Here is a 20,341-nt window from a genome sequence, read left to right on the forward strand (position 1 = left end):
GCAAGGTCATTGCTGTTAAGGTACTCCACAATAACGCAAGGGCTATCAGCACAGAAAGGCTATGGTATGTTAACACAGAAAGGTGCTTCTGAAGATACTTAGACACGGCTAGCTGCCAAGTGTCCTTTTGTGGCACAATTGCTCTAAACGCCATTTCCGGTTTTTGCGTTTTAATAGTGGAAAATATTTCCATCTCTACACCTTTCGCTCTCTGAACGCTCGAGCCAAGCTTTCCTAAATTAAGCCTTTGCAGCAGAAGCATTGCTCTCGTTTTTACCTCCTTGCTTTCACCGAAACTGGTTAACTTCCTTAACTTTTTCGGTGAAGGCGCCGTCATTAACAGTAACAAGAAAACATTCTTTATCAGAGGTAAGAACCTTTAGCTTGTTTTTGGAACAAAAATGTACCAAAGGACCCATACTCAATTTACGCTTATTGCTCGAATTTCGCTTGAGATTATGTCAACACATTTCGCAACACCCACCCATGTCGTTCTTCGTCTCTGGCCAGCCTAGAGATAGCCCGGGCTGTAGCTACGCTTCCTTCCAGGCGGGGGGAAGGTTCCACTGAGAACTTGGGAGACCCCTCCGTAGAACATGCTGAAACTTGTCGGGCAACGCCACGTCGCTCAGGTTTTTGACCCGTCCCTCAGATGAAGCTCGCCTCTTCTTGACTGGAAGTGGCGGCCGGACGCGGTTCCATAGGACTTCTGTCATCCGGTCCGAGGTCTTACGCCAGTCACCGAACGTTCCACGGTGGGTGCTTCGCTGAACGTTCAGGTCGCACGAGACCCGCAGCCGGTTCTTGCGAAACCGGACTTGCCTGGCTGTACCCCTCGGAACGAAGAATGCGGCACATCCTCTTCGAATGATCATGGTGACAGGTTCACCTATCCAAACAATAGCTGCACGTCCTCTGGGCACGAGCCTTGTCGCAAGTGCCACGAAGCAACCGGTGCGCGGCAAGTAGACACAGCTATACACGATGCTAAAATAGCGGGGTCTTGAAGAGAGGCATTGAAACATGGGAAAGAGCACTGTGTAATATAAATACATTGAAACGGGATATATAGGTGGGCTAGTTGGTTAGAAACTTAAAAAACCTAGAAAACTTAGAGAGCTATAAACACACAGGACGTAGAAAAAGAACACGCACCACGCGCTCACTCAAAACTGATGTTTAATATAAGTATGGGAAAAATACATATATGGAAAATGAACTCATCGCGCATGTCAAGACGCGGTACAAAACAAGCATGCATCCAAGGCACGTGTTAACATCGATTAATAAAATTGAATTCTTTATCGTGCAGCAATAAGGATGGTTGGCTTACACACGGTGCGGCGTTCTTGGTGATATGACAGGCTTCCGAGATTTCTCGTGTGGTTTGGTTAGGGTGACCGAACAAAATTACCGTGTTTTCGGAGATGGGTTCACACGGACACGATTTACAATGTGAGGCAAGATGAGCGGATGGCGTGCCGTTTAATGAATTTATGTGCTATCCGAGACGTACGTTATTGACCCATCGGGCTGTTTGGCCAATGCACGTATGAATATATACAGCTTAGGGGAATCTTGTATTGGGGGCGAGCTCCACCACTGGAAAAGCTGGCGCCACCGTCGGCGTGACGTTGCATGAGGGATCACGTGGACTCAGCGGCCGCGTCGGCTGCTTCGAAAGCGCCGAAGCGAGCTGAAAATGAAAGTTTAAAGTCCCACCTGCGCTGCAGTTCTGATTAATTGGGGAGGCTTTCCCGCCTTGGGGTGTCTGCTTGACAACATTTGAAAGTACTCTAATAGGTAGTGGCTGCCTTTGAAGGCGTGCAGCATGGTAGGCTCCGTGCTCGGTGCCGCACTGCCGGACGTACGCAACGGAGCCCGGTTTCAGCATTTTCACACGTAGCCGCACTACCAGAAGCTGCGTGAAGTTTGGCTCGCGAAAATTACAACCGGCAGACAGCCATCGGCTACAACTCGGATATGCAGCAAACAGTCGCGAGGAAGATTTCTATTACGGCGCCGGGACTGCGATGTTCGGCGAGTTGCACAAAACGCGCACTGAGACGCTCGCTCACGCCCGCTGCCCGACTAATGTCGTGACGGTTTGGTCTATGAACTTTTTGATGCTACATACTGGCAAGCTCATTGCAATGGAAAGGGAGCTGTAAGAAGCACATAAAAAAACGCATGGCATATGGTCAGGTTTGTGCTATGAATTAATGCACTTGATTACGAAAAAGTAGCAGCGGGAAATCGCACGCTGAGAAGACCAATAAACATACAGTGCGACGCAACTTCAGAAATAATATTGAAACAACCAAGAATTTAGAAGAAAAAAAAAAGACTGAATCGTCGCGACTGCACTTCACAGTCGCTGTAGCCGTACTAGTCTCTATAACGATATTACTTTGGACAGTTCTGATAGCGTCCACGCAACAATGGTTGCTTGTGTACTGCCATATGCTCATATTCTGCGGCCTGAAGCTCACGACACGGTGCGATCGCTGCATTGAGGCTTCATTCAGTTATGCTCATTTTGGTTATACAGACAGCCCACTATGATAACATATTTCACATAGTTTGCTCTCAGCGTTTGCCTGCCTTTCACGCAAGAAGCCGGTTCGAGAGACTCCATCGCGGCGACCGCGCGCAGTGGCGGTCCCTGTATACGTATTCGGTAAAGATATAGCGTCTGTAAACGATTCTGTGCTTTCAATTTACCCAAGATTATTATTTCGACAGTACAAAACTGACCTCGTTTTGAGAGTACTTACAGAAACGTCCAGAATGGCTGCCGCGTGGTGTTTCTATTGAGCGCCGCAAGCGAAACCTGTGTGGAGCGCGCCGCGTGATCCCTCGTACTACGCAAGGGAGGCGCTTCCGACAGATGGCGACTCCGTTAAGCTGTCGCCCCCAATACTGCCCTTGAGACACAATCCGCAAAACGACTAACATGTTTCTGGCTGCATTTTCTATCACGTCCTCGCCCCATTACTGCCCTTGGAAACAATCGACAAAACGACTAACATGTTTCTGGCTGCATTTTCTATCACTCAATGATGTGCCCAAAAAATTTGCCATGAGCAAACATTCAACATTTCTAATACGAATCGAACAGGTTCTTGCCATTCGATCCGTACTCAATTCCAGACCTCACTGTTCGATATAGACGAATATTCGTTTCTGTTCGAATACAAGGGATAACCACAGTTATTTCAATAGCAACTATATGGACACTCCAGGCGAATTTGCGCCGCATGTTCCGTATGAAGTCCAAGTACGATAGCATTGCGGCCGCGCGCTTTGTCCTGTAGGTGCGCGCAAAAGCTTGGTGAGCCGCTAATGCGGCGGTGTCATCACGCGCTCGCAAGGGTGAAAGGCGGGTAGGGTGCAAGCCGCCTTCTCGCGCGCGCAAGGGGGGAAGCGGGGAGACAAGCGCGCGCTAGGAGGAGGAGGAGGGCTTACAGGCTAGTGGGCATCTCTTGTACTCCAGCTGCGGCGGCAGCGCGAGTGCTATCTTGGAGGCAGTCTGAGATGGGTTCGAAGGCTAGCCGACCCAACACAGCTGATGGCTTTGGGTGTGCTGTGTTATCGCGCGCCTAGTTCGCGTTCAAGCGAGAGGCGCCGCGAAGGGGAATTCCCTCGCCACTGCTGCCTCTCTTCTTTCACGCCAGCCTTTTGGCAGCGAGTGTCCGCGGCCATCGGGTGGTGTGTGTTCGTGTTGGCCTCTGCGGGCGTGACAACATGCTCGTTAATTTAGTCAGTAAGTGATGGTTTACAGCAGTTTATGCAGCTGGTAAAACGACAACCCTAACTTCGTATTGCGGTCTAATAATTTGCTATAGCGATCAACGCTTCGCCTTTCGGGCAGAACCGAGTTTTTGAAGCCTCGACGGAAATAGACCGATGAAAGACGGGACTTTTCCAAATGATTCTGACGCAGGAGACCTAAGACCCAACCACTGGCAGGCGTCGGCAGGCGCCTACTCGTCAAAAGCGTCGGCCGCAAACAGGATGACGCGTTGCGATGCGGGGATATTTGGACACCTACCAGTGTAGAATACCGTGTGACGCGTCGCCGGCGTCCACCAATCAGTCCACAACTCCGGATGCTATGTCTATGCGCGCATAGTCCGAAAAATCGCACGGTGAAGGATTTCAGCGCCCTAAATTTCAGAGGCCCTCGTACATTGGCTCTACGGGGCACGTGGAGCCGCGAAGGTGTCCGAATTACCAGGCCACGTCCGAAAATCAGTCGTTGGCTCTATGTATATAATGCACATAATTAGATGGCTTCGGGTGTAATAAATGCAAAGCCCATAACGGCGCTTTGGTAAGCTGTAGTAAATTTTCAGTTGTGGATAGTCCAGCAAATTAGCTACTATTCAATTAATTGTCATACGAATTGCCATGCAGTGCTGACAAGTTCCGGAGTCAGTTTTCCCCTAACTCATGTTGAATTCCAATGGCGGAGTCGGAGCAAGTTTTTCTGCTCGTTTCGGAGCAAGTCTGTTCCAATGGCAGAGTGAGGGCGGGAGTAAGGTGTTCCAATGAGAGAGTCGGAGGGGATTCAGAGCGGGAGTCAGTCCGTGGAGCAGAAAAAGATGCTCCGCCAAAATCGGCGGAGTGGACCGGAACTCTGCGTGACGTATTTCCTTTACCACGTTTGTCTGCTGGGAGGCGCTACCGGTCACGACTCGCGAGGAAGCAAAAGCTGCTGCACGCTTGGCGAGATATCCATTCCGCACTTAAAAAAATAACAGGTGAGCGGCGCTGAATAGACAAGTGACCGGTGCGGCGGTGCTGGGAGCAAACAGCGGAAGGAAATGACAACACGCAAGGTATCCTGGGTAACTCTGTGATAGAACTTCCGCTTCCGCCTCGCTCCGGCGGCGCAGGTTGTGTTCCACTCGCGGATCCGGAGGCGTTGCTCTGCGCCAGAGTCGAGTGCTCGCTCGCGGAGTCCGTCGGCTGCTCCGACTCCGCCATTGGAATTCAACATCAGATAAATTTCCTAGATTTCCCCAAGTTTTTGTAGATATGGCTGTTTGTCAACATGGTCTCTGTGAAGACACATCTTGTTTTTATGCAAATACACGGCCAATTTAATTTAAACTTCCTTCTAAGCTCGTTTTAGAATATTTCAAGAATGATGGAACTCCAATAGAAGTACCGCATTTCCAGGTGTACAACTCGCTTTTCCTTTTTATTTTCAAAAGCTTTCGCCAGTGCATCTTGTGCAACTTATGTGTGTAGAAAACCACGCATTCTGACGCAACCAATGTGTGCGTTCTTTTTATTATATTTTTATTGTTAAGAGTACAATAAATCTTCGTGTAGCAGCATTCTGAAATAAGCCGAATCGTGTAAAAGCAGTGGGGGACAGTTGGTAAAGCTATTATCTCATAGCTATGTAGGCAGTGTGGCAGCAGCAGTAAGGTAGCAGCAGTGAAAACCGCCAGCTCCGTCATTAGAGGTCACACTAGTTTGCTGTATAGTTTCGTTTTTCTTTTTAAAGAAAGACCTGCGGAACTGATGCAACAGGTAACTAGAGGCACCACAAGTTTTTACTGTTACATTGTGGCACATGGGATCTACCCTTTCCAAAATGTAGCACTTGGATATAATCATCACCAACTGCCCGCACAAGAAGTTGCAATGCTTCCGTTTTCTGCGGTGCTGTTCTGGACACTGTAAAATTCCATCACATTGTCAAATTTTGTAGTGGTGGCACTGTGAGCCAATCGGAGAGGCTGTAGTCGCCCTCTGGGCCTGTTCTGGGTCAATCAGCGCTCACCAAATGGTAATTTCGACAATATGATGGAACCTGACAATGTCCACAGCAGCACCACCGGTTAGAATGTGCTAGAACCTGGTCGCCATTTTTCTTTTCGCATGCGTGTGTTCGGCCTGGTTCAGGCGTGCTGAGGTCTTTTGCCTGTTCGCAGCGAGCACGCCGCACCACAGTGGAAATGCCTGCAATGTGCCTACAACACCACGAAGCCAACAACAGTTACCCAGTAATGCTGCCGACTAAGTTTCTAACAGTGTATGGGAGGATGAGGCCTTCATTGGCTTCAAGTGAAGTGCAATAAATGCTGCACTGTTTACTGTGCCTAAGAGGGGTGTTAATAGAAAGATTTTTTTCTGCTGGAATTTGTGCCTCATAAAAATCTTGTTTACAGAAATTTAATGCCCTGAAGTGGGCAAGTTCGGCATTTTGCGATAAGTGTAATGCACGCATCGTTTCATTATGCCGACCAAATTAGAATAGGCGTGTCTTATAAACTGGTGCGACTTATGCGCCAATTTCTTTTTTCAGCGAAACTCAGGAAAAGTGGGGGGGTGCATCTTATACTCCGGAATCTATTGTAAAATGATGTCGCAGTGCAAGTTGTACCAACAACACAGCCTCCTGCTTGGAGCCATGTTCACAGAAGACGCCAGGATGCTTATAGTTTGCTCCACACACAAATCAAGTTAGGACAACAAAGTGCCAAGACTGACACGGAACCCTACTTCAGTTGCAAGATGAGTGCCAGGCCACCCTTACAGAATGTAGCAGTGACGAAACATTGGCCACTTCACGACAATAATGTAAAATTTGTGCGATACCATTGTTCTTGCACGTCGTGACATACTGAGGTAGCATCACCACGTTTACACGCTTACATGTTATTTGCAACGCAACATGCAAATACACAGCTAATTCTTTTTCTTTTTTCTACATGCCAAAGCTCACCCAAACATGTGACCACTGGGACTTTACAATGACAATGTCCAAGGTTGATCTTCCAAAGCTCACCCAAACACGTGACCACTGGGACTTTACGACTCTGTCCAAGGTTGCTCTGTCTATGGACGGTTACGGGTAAACAGGTGTGCATATTGGGCTGTGAAGCCCCACAAACACCTTGTCTTGCTCAGCGCTAGGGATTTGTGTCCACTTGTGCCGAGAATTGCCTGTGCTCCTTTGTCAGGTGTTGCAGCACACATTTGCATTGCCAGTTACAGATAAATTATTTAATTCTAAGGGAGCATAAAGCAACAGCACAGTTGGAGGTACAAATGGCAACAGTGCAGTAGCTATGCTCCATTAACAAAACTCTGGACATCCCGACCTTGTCATTTACCTCGCGATATGCATTCACTGCGCTGCAGTATAATCTTAAACTCAAACTTCGCATGCTAATGCAAAAGTCATTTGAGGTGACTGAAATCAAAATACACCGTGATGTCAGCGGTTCCATGTATCAGAAATTGCGGCGTCGCAACTGTGGTTTTTCACGTCTCCAATGTTTTCCTTTCCATTACATCTTAGCACAAATATTCCCTAGACTTAAATAAATTTACCTCTTGGCCTAAACAAAACCTAGAATAGCTAAGGGAATTTTCCCTGGGGTCAGCAGGACTGTCTTCACAGCCACAAATAAAGGTGAAAAAGATGTTTTTTGTACTTGCTGAGTAATAGTGTTATGGCCCCTGTCGGGTTATTGAGCTTTTAGTGTATGATCAGGTGCTTTTAATGTTGTAGACCGTTGCCCTGCTACAACCTTTATAGAAGTGAAGTAAAATGCAGACCCCTCATGTTCACTGTTAACTTTATTGCATATTAAAAATATTTCATTAGTGGTTCACCGAGGATCTGCTCCACTTCAAGGATGACATCTTGGCACAGGCTTTCCACTTCGGTGCTCTCATCTGAACAGGAGAAAAGGATAAAAATATTTTTCTGTACTATAACTTTAACTCCTTGCCTTCACAAAAATGAAACAACTGCACATAGGTCTGTACAGGCAGAGATCACACCAGCAAGTATAAACTGTGATGGCAGTGAGTGTGGCTACAGACTGACGAAACTAAGATGACCTTGCAGCCTTCTTCAGAGAAAGATAGATTTCTTCAACTTCTTTTTTTTTTTCAAATGTCTAAGTTAAGATTGTGGCTTATACATTAATTAATAAAATATCAAAATGATAAAACAAACTGTTTTTTCAGTCACTGAGCCCTGCTATCTCACGAGTGCAGCTGTTATACAAAATTAGTGCATACATCAGTACAGGGGAACGATTGCTCTCATCAGATTTTTCTTCCCTTAGACAATCTGGAACACCCTGAGGGTTTGCCACTACAGCAAGCTATAGTCAAACCCGGCTATATCGAACTCGCAAAAAAACGCCTATCAGTTCGATATACAGCATAATTCGATATAAGCCAGCTAAATAATTGGATGTCATAAAAGCACATACAATTTATAAAATCATTTTATTGGTGAAACTAGCTTAGTTTCGCACGAAGTAGTCCTGCATTTTCTTCTGCTTGGGCAATTTCGTTGCCTGCGACGCACGCACTTTTCCAGATGGTCAGCGTTGGAGCAGCTGAGGCCGCAACCTTCCGCATTCGCGCAGAAGCACCGACTAGCACGAGCGCACCAATCACTTCGGAGGATGTGGGCCAAGGACCGGAGTTGCTTTCCTCATTGTGCCCACTTTCACTTGTGCTCGGTACAATGTTGGCAATGTAGTCTTCGTTTTCGGGCTCTCCTGTGGTCGCGACACCATCATTTGCGCTCACAAACTCGTCCACCATCGATTCGTCAACAGCTTCCAGAAATTCTGACAGATCGCTCCGAACTTCGGAAACATCGGCAACAGCTTCTTCGCATTCATCAAGATTTAGTCATCACCGAGCACGCGAAAGTCGGCACGGCTGAAGCAATTTCGGATGAACCACTCGCACACGGCCCTGTGTACGCGTCAGGCGCCACGGGCACCGGGTCGCGAGTTTGGCCGCTTTAGCCGTAATCTCCCCCTTCAAGATCGTGCGGAGAGTGCTCCTCGGCATCTTGTACGCTGCGGGGACATCTGACTTCTCATCGCGTTCGATCGTATTTATGATTACGAGATTCACGACAAAAGGCGAATTTTGCCGCTTCATCACAGCAACACTGCGGGAGACGGCTTACAAGGCGCACACACAATGAACCAGAAAAGCAGCGAGACAACTCGCACTTCCGCCATCCTGCACGACGAGGGCACAAGAGCCTCTGATTGGCTGTCTGAGCAAGCGCTGCGGGCGGGCCAGGATCATTTTTTGCAGGGGGGTGTCGACGGCTCGTCCGAGACAGGGCGGTCACGGTAGGGAGAGCGGTTGGATGGAGCCGCGCCGCCGTGTTTTCCCGTCACCAGGAGGAAAAGCCAACTTCCGGGGGCACTTTCTGCAGCTTGACGTTCGATATATCGGGAGTCGCTGCTTTTTTTGTTCGATGTAAGCGTAATTTTTGCTATATATACTCATTGTAACTATACCGTGTCCAGAAATTGTTCGATATATAAAATAATTCGATGTAAACGGGTTCGATATAGTCGGGTTCGACTGTACATTCTGAAAGGGAGAGCCACAAATGTGGTTTTCCCTTCCCGCGTTGGTAACTTGAGCTTAGTTAAGTAACACTGTAACACATGAAAAATGGCTACTACTACCTTACCTTACGATAAAAAAAGAAACACACACAGAAGGCTTCTCCTATGCTCATTTTGTGCTAGTTAGTTTTCGTATCATTTTTAATGCAGTGAGAGGAGTGCAGAACCATCTAATGCAATGACCAGACAAGTTTCTACTTTAACAAGATCCGGACTGCTCCTGTTAATGTCCCACAGCAGCTGTCTGTGTGACACGTATTTTGTGACATGCACACTTTCTGTAAAATCATGCATACACATTCCCTGTCCTGCTTCCAATAAACATTCGTTGATAACGCTTGCATGTCTCGCCTCCTCTGGCCATACCTCGATGTTGCACTATTACTATAAACTTCTACATAAATGAAGTTGTTTGCACAGGTATATATCGGCGGTTTGTGTTCACCAAACTAAAGTGCAGCTCAGCAAGTATTACTAAAACCCGCCAGCTCTTTGCATTTTTACTGTAACAAGCATTGCTGCACTGGGCTCCTTATGCAGCTGGACATGAAATATCAACCTGTTAATGAAATAGCTCTACCAAAAAATTTTTTCACAAAGTAACAAGTCGTGCATACCTTCCATAAGCTCAGCCAGGAATGGAACAGCCTCAGGTAAGAAGGACAGGTAGTCATCACCCAGCTTCCGCACCGCCTCACGGAATGCCAGCAGCGTTGTGTAGCGCACCTGCAGAGCATAGTATCACATGCGACATAACTTTACCACAATTCCTGCAGCCACATTTGAAGCAGCAGATGGGTGTGTGGCTCTCAATGACTGCAAAAGACACTTATCCATCAGTAAATGTCCTGGGGCAGAAAAACGAGCCACTCCTTGACCACTGAGAACACACTTATGATACCAGTGCTAATTGAATCGTCAGTGATGTTGGTATTTCGTTGCGCTAGTAAAAGACAAACACACCCTTCCACCCTTTCCAACGCCGCTGTTCGGAATGCAAGTTATAAGCACCACATATGTGAAGATAAGGTAATAGTAGTACCAGAAGCACAGGGTGCACAAGACAGATATTTCTGCATGACCTTCCAGCTACATTGTGAATGGCCTAGCATTTCTTTAGAGAGTGTGCGATGGCCATTGGTGACTCGACGAACCTGTGCTGAAGAGTTGCGCATCTGGTAGAGCAGCTTCTGGTGCCACTCCTTCCGGGTGGCATCTTCGCAGCCGGCAGCAAAGCTGGCCAAGCATGGCACCAGGTGTCGCTCCACTCGCTTCTGTGTCACCTCCTCGCCACCCAACTCATTCTCCACCTTGTCGTAAAGAAGGGCGAAGCGGTAAGACCTCTTGCAGAAAAGATACCACACTTATCTCCTTTTTAAAGTAAACGTCTAGGAACTTGAAAACTAAAGTCATAATTATTTGGTTATTTACACATCATTAAAGGGACAATGAGACATCCACCCAATCACAGCAATTGCTATAAAGGAAACCGATACAGTTTGCTCGAGAGAAAAGCCTCACAGTTGAAGACAAATTCGTCCTGGTCCGTGACTCAAACCCGGGGGCACTGCCTTTCCGGGGCAGACGCTCTACCATCTGAGCTAATCAGGCGACTACCAGATGGCAGAGCAAAGTCGAATTTGTCAACAACTAGAAGCAAAGGCATGAGTTTGACGTAATATTTCTGCGGACTTCCCCACGATGGAGAAAAATAATTAATAAAGGGAGAATGAGACATGCACCCAATCGGGCAGTATTGGCAGTATTTACAAATGGCAGTAATGGCAGTATTTACAGATATTGCCATTTTGCATAGCAAGACACAGCAGGAGTGTGTACAGATTGCAAGCAAACGCGACTTTGAATACAGACTGTGCAAGAACAAAGAGTAATCAACAGTCACACAACATGAAAATACGTACTTTACAAACACATCAAGAGGTAAGTCATGCACAGAACTTTCAAGATCAACTGCTCAATAGCGTTTGGAAAGAAAGACAACTTAAAACAATCTACATATGACCAAAGAGGAATAATATGTGCACAATATCTATCTGCAATTGACCAAATAACCCTAAACTGCACAGTTTTTCAAAGAATATTGCTTAGCAGAGTATCGTGGTATTGTCAACAAACTTCTGTTTGCTATTGTGAAGCTACAGCTAGCCATTAGCCTGAACTGGTTGGTGAAAATTTCGAATATGTAGAGGGTAACCTACATTAGGCATCATGTCAGCCATTCCTTCACCCCACCCCTCCCCTCCTCACAAATTACAGAAAGAAACCAGTTACATCGGACTGAATACTAATGATGTCTACCCTCTACCCTCAACAATGCACTAAACTAACCCTCATCACATACCTGGTTCACCAATGGCTTAAGCAAAAATGCAGCCCTCTCGCGGGTCAGAAACTGCTTGCCTCCATGATGAAAGCACGCCGTCAGAGTTGCCAGAACATGGTTCAGCAGGCGACAGCTTTTGGCCTCATTATCAAAATAGTCTTCCTCTGTGGAGAAAATCAAAAGCAGGCATAGAAATAAAAATCTCAGTTTGCATTGTTCTTTAAGCAAATGGTTAAATGTCCGAGCAGTTCATGAAATGCAGCTCCAAATAGCATTCTTCATTAGTATCAAGGTTTTTCCACTCAGTTTCAACACCGTGATGAGATCACAACACCAGAACATGTGCATGAGTGTAGCAGCTATTCTAAAGAGAGTAGGCAGCAGAAACCAAGCTACGTCTTGGAAGAATGAATGTATGGCAGCACGCACCTGTTTTCGCAGAGTTCGTCGCCACCAACAAGTCAGCCCCATGCTCTACAAAGACGCCAGCAAACAGCACAAACAGGCTCTTGAGCATTTCTGATAACCTGCAGATTAAAAAGAAAAGAGAAAACAATAAATAAGTAAGGCAGCAACAAAAATTACAGAAGCTGCCTGTAGCAGCTCAGAACACTTAATCAGTGCAAGGAGTCACTCCATATGCAAATTGCGCTCTAGATTTTACGCAGATATAAAATTACAGAAACTGCTGCAACAGCTTGACGTTTCATTAGTCCAACGAGTACTCTTTGATCACTTGCCTCCACTCTTTATCTCTTAGCTCTTATCTTATTATGTCAACATCTTAACAACACAAAACTACTTGTACTAGTACAGACAAGAACTGCACCTCCATAAAGTGCATGCAATATATAGACTATGAATCAAAAGTTCAACTGCTAATCGGAAAAAATGTGTACTTCTTGCTAGGAATTTTTTACCTTTCAGTGAGGTGGTAAAATGTGAGGACCTTGTTCTTATCTGGTTCTTCCACAGCAGCCCAGTTGTATATCTGAAAATGGTTCACAAGAAGCTTAATTAAGGCACTGACGTAATAACTGCTCCTTATAGTAGTTCTCAAATGATCAAGATCAGCTCAGATTGTTTTGCAAGCATGTGGAAACAAAAGGTGACCTATATTCCTAGCCTTGTACACTGCAGATACTGATTAGAGTTAATGAATTTAGAAAGAGTGTGTAGTTCATGAACAGAAAAATGGCCCTGTAAATCACCCAATAAAATAATGCAGGGATGCTGTCCGTATTTTGATGATATTAATATGACATCAGATGGGAATGTTGCAAGTACACTTCAGAAGCAGAGCTGCGGTGATATATCTAATTTTATTTATTTATTCATTTATTTGCTTACTTAAAACTATATACAACACTGTCTTGAGAGACATGGCTAAAGCCACTGGCTAAAGCCCCAATTCAGACACTGGAAATATTTTGAGGTTCTAGCACTGTTTCCATGGGGATAAGGATGCTTTATCAAAATCTCTTCTGGAGTCAGCCATCATAGCTCAAATTCTATGTTCAATTTCAGGGCTTGAGAGACTTATTCTGTATGTTGAGGATTTTTGAGCATAGGTAAGTATGAAGACAGGATAGTTAGAAATGATTTATATAAATTGAACAAGAAAGTTAAACAGAAATGGTTTCACTCTTCTGCACTATACATGTCTGTGTGGCAATGACATGTTCTGCATTCCATGTAGTAGACACAAAAGCCTCTAAATATAGCAGAACTTGAGGTATAATAGAACAGTCATTCAGCACAGTGCATTATAATCATATGCATGATGTGCATGTTATAATGCTAAGCACCAGGGCAGAGCATATGCTTTCTCACAGAAATGAGAAGTTAATAAAGCAAAGGCATTACAACTATTGTCAACTTGACCAACTTGTAAAATAATTGTTTCTTAAGCACTTCGAAAATGCCGGTACACTTTGTGGGAGGGACAACTGCAGTGCTTATGGGTTTTGCATACCGGGAATTGTAAAGTTGAGGAAATGTTACTAGAAATAAATTAAGCACAGCGAATTTGCTGGTAATGTGTTATGCAGAATAGGGGTTGTGAAGGAACAGATCTCATTGTTTTGTTCACAAAGAAGTTTAGGAAAGAAACTAAAACTGAGGTAAAGAAGCAGAAGTACAAGTTCTGCAGCACCATACCAGGGGAAACACTGCCTAAAACTGCACAAGTAGTGCATGCAAAATTGATAGTTAATGTTTAAGTGAAAACTTAAAGCTTCTTTTCTTACACAACTTAGGGAGCTGTCTAGGCATGCATTATTCGGCGACTGCTTAAAGTCAACACCTTTTTGGTGCCTGTTTGCAGTGCCTTTTTTAATTTGTTCACTTGCAAGTCAGTGGGGCTTAGAACAACACACAAATTAAAACAAGAAATTAAAGTGCCAAACAATACAGACTTAAACACGTAACACACCTTGTAAAAGAATGGGCGGAATGTGACCTCTGAAAGCTTGAAGGATAGAGACGTCACAACACCAACTATGCCGGTCTCGACGGTGTCAACTTCTGAATCTTCCATCTGAAACCCCAGCACAAAGATTGTCAAGGGTCAATAAGTTTGCACTTACAAAAGTGCTAAATGCTTGCCTAGATTAAGCAGCAAAACAGTACAGACGTAACACATACACAGGTGGCCAAAGACACTAGTACACATAGCACATTTGAAATCAAGGCTGCATGCCCAGGCTAAAAAAATATTCAGCTTTTTCTGAGATATTGCATCCTGTAAACATTTGTCCACTGTAGGTAGTCGTACTTACTCAAATATAGGCTGACAATTCTTTAAAACAAAAATTGTGTTAAAGTCTGTGTCAACTTGTGTTCAAGGATGCGCTTTGGCTGCTACTACCAGACACTTAAAGTCACCTCGCGGCCACAGTGTTCTAGACAGTGTATTGCAGCGTAGTCTACGAAACATAGCGACACAACACCTGATATCGGAAGCCATGATTGCAGCTGACAGGCTTCAATGCATCATTTTATTTGCACATAACATCTTGTCGTTGGGGAGGACAAAGCAATGAGGGAATAAATCAGTGACAGAGAGGCCGGCGATGTCGATGAAGACGAGTGAACGTTGCACATGCTTGCGATGGGTATCGAAAACGATACTGAAATGCGCATTCTTTTTGCAGTCAAGTGTCTTTTTTCATTCGGCTTAGATTGTAGGAATGATTTTCTTCTTTTTCTTATCTTCACAATTTCAGGGGTCTTCTTTGAATCGAGGCCACCCTAAGTTCAAGTAAATAGCGTAGTATCTCATAAAAACTGTGATGGTTCGACAGAGGCTTGAACTACACGAACCCTGTGGTGTGTATGAGCCACCTTGTTCGTGTTACATCACCTTCACGTCATTTTTAACGAACATCATTTACTAATGTGACATTCTATCTGCTGCGACAATTTACACAGTGAGTAAATGCGGTGAGTAATCACCTAAGTGAGTAAAGACTAAGCGAGTAAAATAAAACTAAAGATAAACAATAAAACTAAGTGATAATCAGACTTCTTACAAAACCTCCAGCTGCCCAGAAAATGTTGACTGAATATTAGCATTAAATAGAAAAGCATGGTGCCCAAGTCCTTATTTTCACTGCAAGTACTATAATACAAGAACATTGACACACAAGAAGATTGTGTTGAGGTTCTGCCTCACTATCTCAGAAACGTAAAATGGAATCCTTATCCTGCCGATCTGACAAATGATAGATCAAAGCCAGCAAAGCTGTATACTACATACACAAGTTCTCACACCCTTCATAAGTACTAAGGGGGCATGCCTGCTGGCACACGGCCTCGCTCAAGCGCAGCTGCTGCATTTGAGCACGTGCTCGGCTGTTCTTAGCGACAGCTTTCACGCAGGCTGTACTGCAGCAGCATGGCGTCTGCTTTGAACGTCGCAGCCATACAAACTCCTGGCTGACCAATGCGAGCCAGTATAACGCAACATGAGAAACAAAAAGATTACGGATTACTGGCTAGAAGAAACTGCACATATTAATTGCCCATCTGAACATATAAGCAAGGTAACTTTTATCTGATAATCATTGAGATTCAAAGCGAGTTCGGAACCTCCGACATACAGTATGTTGCATTTACATTCGATATCGACCATGCCACTGCAAAAGTTGCTGCATGCTGCCTCATAGAAACCATTGTAGAACTCCCATTAACAGCTTTGCTGTAAAAACAATACACCTGATATGTAAGAAACAGCACCAATGAAATACAAAGTTTGTTGTGTTAGTCATATGTACAGTGCTCACGGATGAGACCAAGGACAAAGGGAAATACACAGGGCATACACTGTTTGTTTGTGACTCCTTTTGTGCATCTTAGCTGTAAGCACAGTAAAAGTACAGTAAAAGCTTGTTAACTCGAATTCCATGAAACCAGAAAAAAATAAGTTTTCCAAATTAATTGAATGTTGTACTACTGAATGTAATAAGAAAACAATAATCATATGCTGACATCAACATGCCATTACTTACAGAAGGAATCTGCAACCCTCATTCAATTTTGCACAAAATCAGCATGGAAGCTGCATTTCTCGTCATCTCATGCTTGATAAGCTCTGAGCGATGAGGGCCATGCTTCCTCAACAGTGCGACAGCGATGCACGTCTTCATCCGAGTAGAGCTGCTTTCTACTATCGTGTGGACATTGGAAGTATTTTAACACCGGTGAGCTCGTCAGCAACTGATTGTCCATTGCACTGTTGCCATCGAGTTTTACGCCAATGCATGAGACACAGTATAACGGTTCTTCATCCTCGACAGCTTTTGCCACATTTGTGACATCAAGTGCACTTCACGCTGAATCGAAACGAAACTACTCTTCGCATCAACAGCTGCCGGTGAACCTGCGGTCACTATCAGCAGAATCATGGATGATGACCATGCAGTTCTGAAGGCACACAGCTCATGCGGTGTCATGCAAAACAGTAAATGCATGATTAAAATTGTGTAAATAAAATAAATAAAATGGCACAAAGCATTCCCGTCGTGCTTGTACAGTTCCTGCTGATGAATATGGTGATGAGGACTTTATGCGCAGGATGCTCAAGGGTTGCGCGAATTAAACGGCGCACAGCCTAGTGCATCCAAATTAACGAGAGCTGGATGCCGTTAAATAATGCACAAGCTTGCCTGGACCAGAGAGCAAGCCCTAGTAATCAGATTATACAAATTAACGAGGGTTAAATTAACAAAATTTTGCTGAATGAACTTATCTTTCAATCCGAATGTCACTGTCATTTTCCAGCGTTCATACATCACCTGCTCACCTGCGGGTTGTCCCGACGGAAGGACAGCAGCTGGAGGACTAGCTCTTGAAGCTGGGGCAGATGTCCTTTCAGGTCAGCCTTCTCCATGGAGGTAATGAACTCGCCTAGCACAGACATCAGGGGGGCCAGGGCAGCTGCCTGCAATTACAGTACAATGGAATGGTTCACCAACTTGAGAACCATCTGGTTGCTAAATGTGACAGTGCTCAATTAAGTGCTCGAATTTAAGTTAATTGGGTGCTTAATTAACAACTTAATTCAGTGCTCAAGCTTAAGCAAGGAGGTGCACAGAAATGTACTCATAATTTTGTTAAAAAATTTACAAAATGCACAAATATTACAACTTACAACAAAAATAACACTTGACTTAAGAAATGATGTGTAACATAACTTGCAATAAAGACGAGAACCAAGCGACAAGAACCATAGCCGCTCGCCGCAGCAGCTTCCCCACAATACTAGCCTGCATGTCACGTGAAAACGCTGACGCGCACTTCGTTTCTTATTTTAGTATACAAGTTAATCTCCTCCCGGATGGTCACACACTGTATTCAGCGCTATCGCCGCTAACCCTATTGCAATAAGCATCTTCACCTATCTGTTTCACAGAGTGTAGGGCGTGGTGCCATGAGAAGTGCACAGCGTGCTTTCAATAGGTGACAAGTCGAGCAAGCCTCCATTCTTTGCTGTAGGCAAGTAAATGTCATGTTCTGCTTTGGCTGCATGATAGGCATAGTATTCCGGCGTCATCGACTAGCTCGATTTCATTTCCGTTTGCCGCTGCAGTCTACACATTATGAAAACGGAAACGCGCGTCTTGAGTCGCTTGAAAGTTGGGCCCCACCAGCTCAATGCACGTCGGCACCTTGTGCTGCAACAATTCGAGTGCAGTGGGCACAGCAAAAGTTCCTGCCGAGATACCCTGCTCGGAGTATCTTCTGACACAGGCCAAATTCGAGTAGCACAAATGTAAGTTTGCTGAAGCCGCAAAAACAACCAAGTGCCTCTCAGGCACCCCCAACTCGGCGTGTGTTAGCGCCTCATGTTGCAATGATTTGTATGACGCTAAGCATCACGCAGATGTCAACTACAGCTGAATCTGTCAAGGTTTTTAATGACTTTGGATCATACGTATTCCCGGTTATAAGCAGTAAACAGTGCTAAAAAACAGGACAAGGAGAGGGACACAGACAACAGCGCTGTTGTCTGTGTCCCTCTCATTGTCCTGTTTTTCAACGCTGTTTACTGCTCGTAATCATGAACCAATCAGCCCAAATGCGTACTCTTCTTCCTGGTTATAATTTCTTTTCTTTTTTTTTAGAGAGCTTATGAACGAAGTTTTATTGTACTCATGTCATGTTGATGCTATGATTTTTCCCAGTGATGTGGTCTGTTAGGTGTTTATTGCAGGTCTACTCTTTAGCCTAACCTTCCACCACACTAAGGGCACCTACAGTCATCAGCGATAACCAACAACACTTGCTGGCGTGCCTGCTTTGAAAGCGAAATTACGAGCACCAGTAGTATCACCAGTTGTTGCTGGGCTAGTTGGTTCATACTTATTAGGAAGTGTTAAGACGCAAACCAAAGTGAAATTCCCGTTTTTGTCGTGTTTCACTTTGGTTTACATGTTGAACTGTTTGCATGAACACCAGCACCTACCGAATGGCTGAGCTTGTGGAAGCTTTCTTCGATTGCTGGGATGAGGACACGAGCTGGCACGTGGTGAGCAATGTGCGTCGATATGGACTCCAGCCGCTGGCCAAGGATTCCACTGCCAGTCTCCTTCGCGCATGACACGTGCATCAGGCACACCTGTTGGCAGTCGATCCAAGACGACAAAAAAGCCAATAAATAAGTCACAAAATTTCATTTGATCGGTTAATTGACAGCAGCTAAAAACATACACAAACACACAACACAAACACAAAAAGCACACCTTTTTTTAAAAGATTCAATTAAGCACGATCTGAAAACCATCATCTGATTATGAGGCACGTCGTAGTGGAGGAGTCCGGATTGATTTTGAACACCTGGGGTTCTTTAACATGCGCGTAAATCTAAGTATGCAGGTGTTTCTTTTTGCATTTCGCCCCGAACACAGCTTTTTTGTGATTTCATTCAGAGGGTGGAGGTTTATTAACATAGACAATTTCAACAGATGCGGGGAACAAAAAGAAAGGAAAGAAAAAAATATGAAAGTGCTGAAGTTGCTTCCCCCATGGACTACCACAAATTTTGCAGCAGAATCAAGACAACAATTTGGCATGCAGTAGTCATGACTCGGTGTATAAAATACAATTTTCTACCAGGCTCATACCAAGTTTCACAGCTCTAAATTTAGAATTTTCATTTGAATGATGCAGCTAGTAATAGATGATTCCTGCAGTGGAGATTGTAAAATTGTAGCAAGCTTGAAAAAAAAAATTAAATTCAAATTGATGCAGTGCAGCTGGAATACTTGAGAGCTCTCAAGCTCACCAGTTCTAAGAATAAAAATAAATTCCCAAAGAGGCCACACAATATTTTTAAAGCTTGCTTTAGCAGATAAAGCAATATGGAGCAAATTACTTGAGTGCACTCACCTGAACCAGGATTGTGGTCAAGTATGCACTCAGGAATGGTGCCAGGCTTTCGACCAGACGATGTAGGGCTGTGATGAGTGCCATCGTAACGACATCTGACCTGCAATGCCCAATGATGATGGAATGCGTCAGGCCTGGGTAACATTTTTCACAGAGGACTAGGTTTTACATTATGTCTCCGCTGTTTTCTTTCTTCTTTTTTTTTTCGTTTCCCTTTTTTGGTGTTTTTCTTCTTATCATAAAAACAAAAGGTAGCAGACCCTAATCTTTGACTTAGGTGTCTCTCAGTGGCACTCGGACATCAGCGTTGGTGTTCTTTAGGTTAAGTTTGGGCGAACGCAATGCGCAAACCGAATTCGGAGGCAACTGCTTTCCATTAATTAGCCAGGTAAACATCACGCCACCATTTTTTGTGTGACTTCATTAGTGACGTCATTACTTTCACTTTCTATTTCCGGGTTTCCAGGAATTTCGACAAAGTCGTGCTCACGTAGCGGGTCTCTAAAGTCCGCGATTCTGTGCTTTGGTGTGAGGTAATCAGTGATTTCAAATTAATTCTAATTATTCCAGACACCTCAGTAACTCAACTTGTAACTACACTTATGCTCTGGTATCGCATCTACAATGAAACCCATTAATTTCGTACTCTACTATTTTTTTTTCTACTTTTGGTTTATTTTGA

At 44.6% G+C, this 20,341-nt stretch overlaps 1 protein-coding gene across 3 annotated transcripts in view; it reads right to left on the reverse strand.

The window, feature by feature from the left end:
- Nucleotides 1-7,587: 7,587 nt before the first annotated feature.
- Nucleotides 7,588-20,341, reverse strand: part of l(2)k09022 (HEAT repeat containing 1 homolog l(2)k09022) — a 102,046-nt gene continuing 89,292 nt past the window's right edge. For all 3 annotated transcript variants that reach the window (XM_075668905.1, XM_075668906.1, XM_075668907.1), the window contains exons 33-42: nt 19,660-19,759; nt 18,737-18,889; nt 17,075-17,212; nt 14,204-14,308; nt 12,690-12,760; nt 12,199-12,296; nt 11,788-11,933; nt 10,580-10,735; nt 10,043-10,151; nt 7,588-7,704 (exon numbers count right to left, since the gene is read on the reverse strand). In XM_075668905.1, the coding sequence (XP_075525020.1) occupies nt 7,616-7,704; nt 10,043-10,151; nt 10,580-10,735; nt 11,788-11,933; nt 12,199-12,296; nt 12,690-12,760; nt 14,204-14,308; nt 17,075-17,212; nt 18,737-18,889; nt 19,660-19,759 (1,165 nt within the window). In that variant the 3' untranslated portion in view covers nt 7,588-7,615. The remainder of the gene's footprint in view (nt 7,705-10,042; nt 10,152-10,579; nt 10,736-11,787; nt 11,934-12,198; nt 12,297-12,689; nt 12,761-14,203; nt 14,309-17,074; nt 17,213-18,736; nt 18,890-19,659; nt 19,760-20,341) is intronic.

This window comes from Dermacentor variabilis, chromosome 9, assembly GCF_050947875.1.
Source record: "Dermacentor variabilis isolate Ectoservices chromosome 9, ASM5094787v1, whole genome shotgun sequence".
In the NCBI taxonomy this organism is placed as follows: domain Eukaryota; kingdom Metazoa; phylum Arthropoda; class Arachnida; order Ixodida; family Ixodidae; genus Dermacentor; species Dermacentor variabilis.